This window comes from Anopheles coluzzii, chromosome 2 (assembly GCF_943734685.1).
Source record: "Anopheles coluzzii chromosome 2, AcolN3, whole genome shotgun sequence".
NCBI classification, from domain to species: Eukaryota; Metazoa; Arthropoda; class Insecta; order Diptera; family Culicidae; genus Anopheles; species Anopheles coluzzii.
This window is the reverse complement of record NC_064670.1, coordinates 114,890,138-114,894,889: the sequence shown is the minus strand read 5'-3', so window position 1 is coordinate 114,894,889 and position 4,752 is coordinate 114,890,138. Positions and strand designations below refer to the sequence as shown.

Here is a 4,752-nt window from a genome sequence, read left to right as displayed (position 1 = left end):
TAGCCACTACGCCCGGTCAATTGTTCCGCACTTTTGGGGTTGCACTTTTCGATGGGCGTCTTTCGACTGCCACTGCAAGGGAGTAGTTAGCAACATGGTGAAAAAGGGCAGACACACAGACGATTTCAAGATCAGTCTCAAGTTCGGCAAAAGCTATGCACTTCTACTGAACGGAAAATCTCTTTGTCTGGGAATAATTTCCTGAATTAGACCGTTTGTATACCCAGGAAAAAATCGGTTCAATTTTTAAATTATAGATAAAATACATCATAAACCAAGTCCCTCATCAACGGACCAACCAACCGCCGCCTAGTTATGCTCCTCTCCTAAATCATGCCACACCTTTTATCAGTCGCAACGAGTGCCTTAATGCGTTCGTAAAGAAATTCAATCATCACCGTGACGGCGTGCATGAACCGTGCGCCCATTCAACAGCCACTTATCAAGTTTAATAGACTTGCCCAAAACTTTACGATCTGTTCGTGCTCTCGTGTACCTTGCCCGATGGCGGGCGGGGGCAACACACAGGAAGCAAACCAATAGGGCAGCCAGCGCGATAAATCTCGCCTACACTCTCTTCGCTCGACTTACCTTTACACAGGCCTGTTTATGACAGTCCAGTCCGAACGCTGGGCTAGATTTTATTTGCAAATCAAAATGCATAAATAAAATCAGCTCGGACTACAATCGGACGAAGCAATAAACCGTCACCGTAAGGGCCACTTGGCTTCACTTTAGAGCCACACAGTTCAATCATTACACTTACGCGGGAGGGAACTCACTTTAGAAAGTATTTTATTTTTCCCTGTTTTCTCTCGCATCGGTTATTGCCAAACCGAACGTATTAAATGAAATATCGTTCGCGAAACTCAAACCCCGAAATGATAAGCGATATCAGTAGGGGTACATCCTTTGCCCTATCGTTTCGCTCGCCTCGACCGCCCGCCCGCCCGTTTTATGTCCTGCCGGAAGCTGTCCGAGTTTCATTCACTCCTCCACTGTCCGGTTGGCTTCGGGAGGAGGTTCAGGAACCGGAGAAAGAAAGTTCAAATTGCTTCCTCTCTGGGTGAATGTGCTTTGCTGCCCCAGACACGTAGTGCCCCTGTCAGTGGAACGCGTTCGGAGCAAAGGAAATTGTGCTGATGCCAAACAGCATGTCTTCAATTATTATTTTTTTTAACATTCCCGCCTTTATCTTGAACAAGAAAAAACAGCCAAACTGCCCCCGTAAAGTGAATGGACATTTTTTGTTCGTACACTAGGGGCCGCATCCTGTGCGTACTAGGGGGAAGATTTATGATGACCAATTCGGTACAGGTGACGGTCGGCTTTCCAAGAACAAACGCACACTCACACACAGACGCACACAGAACGTTTGCGTATCGATTGCGTAGGCCCTGCCTGTGCCCTGCCCGCCTGTCAGGAAATGCCATTTCCGATGCTTATGATTATTGAGTTTCATCAAATGACCTACCATCAGAAAAATATGTGCCACCTTTCGAAACAGTTCGATTCCGGTTCGATTCCTCCTGCCGCTGGTTGCCCCCCTCCCACCTAGCACAAGCGACCGGAATGGTCAGCTCGGAATTGCGCAAAACTTTTCCCTCCATTAGGCGCGGGTCGGGCAGTGGGCGGCCAGTTTTTTCACCTGCACACACGGCCGCCGGCCACTGTCCCCGGGGGTCTCGGTGACAGTGGTGTCAGCTGCGAAACGGATTTCGAAATAGACGATAAAGTAAATGAATGTTTCAAATTCATCTCACCATGCCGTGCCACTTGTCGTTTGCTTCTGCCAGGCTTTCTTTTTGCCAGTGGATTTGCTGCCAGTCAGCGTCAGTGCGAGTGTTTGGTTTTAGATTCCCCTTCTTCATCCTGGTGCGCGCGGTGTTGTTATAGAAGCGAATGTGAAGCCGAGAAGAGGGTGAACTTAGTTTTGGAGTGCCAGCGTTGCCAGTGACGGGACAAACAAACCGTTTTTCATTTTTGTCCTGTGTCAACAGATTTCTGTATTGATTGGTGTTTGTTCTGCGCGGTCGTTTTCTGGAAGGAGGGCGGTACGGCTTTAAAGGATTCGCTCAAGGCATTGACCATTTTCTTGCGAGAAACGGAGATGCGCCGTGTGATAGGAAAATGTTGCAAAACAAAAAGGAACATTTTATAGATTGCAAAATAAACTAAATGGATGGTTACAAATTATGTATTACTCGTACAACAGCCCTGGTCATTCTATAAAGAATCTATCTTTCAACCATTTTGAACATAATTGTTCGAAATTTTGCATAAAGTTCATTAATTTGTATTCCTCTCACATTTTTTTTAAATTTGTAAAAGAAATTAGAAATTTGTTAATAAATCTCACTCGTTTCATATTATTGCTTAAATGATTTTTCTAAAATTATATTGCTCAAAGGCTTTTTTCTTCTCTTTAAACGGTTTGCGTATATTGTCGAAGCTGTGTTATATAATTTGCTATCCCAGCATTATTATTTTTATTATTATTATTATTGTTATTATTATTATTATTATTATTATTATTATTATTATTATTATTATTATTATTATTTATTGTTTATTTATTATTTATTTACCATTTCCGTGGTAGTACCATTTAAAACATTTCACGTATCATAATTTTAGATGCCTTCAATCCCCAGCCATTAGGTTTCATCGTCATCCAACTGTTTGACTGATCACTAAACGTATTCCCGTACAGACCATTAAGATTGCTAAAACATAAAAAAAGTTTGCTAAGAATGATCTGCAATTGTTCAACACTCTATACAATTACCTGGTAACACACTGCTGATGGTACCACCAACCACCGCGATGCTTCTTCGCACAGTTGTACGGTGCCGCATCGTTATCTCGATCGTACGTGGTAAACTTCATACCCGCATGTCGACTGATCGAGTCGCCCGCATTGCCCGAGTAAGATGTCGCCTGCTTCAACATATATCCATCATCCGCATTGCCAAACTGGAACTTGGTGAACCTGCTGTACTGTATAAGTCCTCCCCAGTTTGTCAGCAAAAACATAATCTCCCACCGGCGCCCATTGTTCACCAGCTGGCTAATGCGCTCCAGCCCGAGCCAAAACTCCCCATCCAAGCTGCCAAATCCGGCCTCGTAGTCGCTCCACTTGCGATAGAACGATTCCGAACCGTTGAAACGATTCTGCACCACGATCCACCCGACGTCGTTTGCGTGCGCATCGCAGAGCAAATTCATTGGCCGGGCATCGTCCGAAATTTTGATAAGAAATATGCCACTGACCCTGGATGGGACCTCGCGGCACGAGCTGTAAATGCTGTCTTCACCTAGTGCAAGCTGTTCTGCGGTAGGCTCGATGCCGAGTGGATACTTTGACCGTGCGGGTTCGACTTTCGCTTCTATTGGCTGTTGTATTGCTTGTTTGCTGTTGGGCTCAGGCACTGGAACGATATTGGAACGTTCTTCAACGATTCTTTCTGACTTCTGGACTGCTTGAAGATTCTCGGTTTGGATTGTGTTTGGTGATGCATCCCCCAGCCGTGTCTCAAGGGCAATCAATCTGTAACATTAGAAGCTATAGTTTGCTACACATTCTCCACATCTCTACCATGCGTACCTGTCTTCTATTGCTTCTAACTTTGCCATCAACAGCTCGAATCCAAACCCACATCCTGCATTCTGTTCTACTTCACCAATCGCTTGAGAAACACTTAATGTCAAGATTAAAAATATGATCATTTTTTGAACAACTAACTTCTAAAGTAAATGCAAAAGATCATTTGCTTAACTTCACACCCAGCGACTCCGTAGTTTCGTAGCATTGAGATTGATAAGCAAAGCGTGCTGGCGTCCAATAGCAAACATCTTTTTTGACGTCTTTTTCGAGCAGGTTTTTGTTTACGAATTCACTTTGAAGAGTTCACAGTCACGAACAAACAAATTATTCAACAAAATCATTATACATAAGAAAACGTTGATTATTTAAAAACCCAAACTATCGTTAGAAAGGATCAATTTACCACAAGTACTAGAACATCAAACCGTTAATGTCATATGTTATAATCACATCAGAAACCTCCCTCTCACAGGTGAATTAATGTATCAACATGCAAACGAACCTCGCGTGTCGCCTACGAATGTCCAACCATCGAAACTCAGAACGCCAGTTAAGTGCTAAATGCATCCCGAAAATGGCACCCCGGGGACAGCTCGGTGCGAGATTTGCTTTATGACGTGTGTGCACTTATCGTCCCTGTTGCTGCTGCTGCTGCTGCTGCAGGCCTGATGCTGCAATCTGTAATTAAAACACCGTCCGTGGAATTAAATTCTCATGAGCGATACCTCGCCGGCACCATCGGATGGTCGGTGTGTACGCCGTATCACCATTACTTATTCAATTGTGTGATACTAAAACCGATGATGACGATGCAAGCAAAAAGAATCGGTTAGTAGCATGTGGTTTGCCAATTGCCTCGCTGTACATTGGACACAGGCTTCCCAAATCCCAAAGCGTCATCAAAAAACAACAGCCTGATGGATAAATTATTATTCCATCAACATCTGGCCCCGTCCGAAGTGGTGGCATTAGAAGCGGTGGCATTAAAGTGGCTCATATTAAATGAATACTTTTTACCCCCAATCTACTGCTAAGCTCTCGGCCCAATCATAACTACTTCTCTCATTGGCTGGAGGCCAAAAATAGAGGAGCGTTTTTTAACAATTTTCATCCACTGAGAACACAACCAATGCAAGAAAGAAAGG

At 44.0% G+C, this 4,752-nt stretch overlaps 1 protein-coding gene across 1 annotated transcript; it reads right to left on the bottom strand.

Moving 5' to 3' along the window:
* Positions 1-2,604: 2,604 nt before the first annotated feature.
* LOC120950133 (microfibril-associated glycoprotein 4-like) lies at positions 2,605-3,782 on the bottom strand. Its single transcript, XM_040367916.2, has 3 exons — positions 3,608-3,782; positions 2,789-3,550; positions 2,605-2,726 (listed from the first exon to the last, which is right to left on the bottom strand). The coding sequence occupies exons 1-3, from the start codon at positions 3,727-3,729 to the stop codon at positions 2,609-2,611; spliced, it is 1,002 nt and encodes a 333-aa protein (XP_040223850.2). The 5' UTR covers positions 3,730-3,782; the 3' UTR covers positions 2,605-2,608.
* Positions 3,783-4,752: the final 970 nt, after the last annotated feature.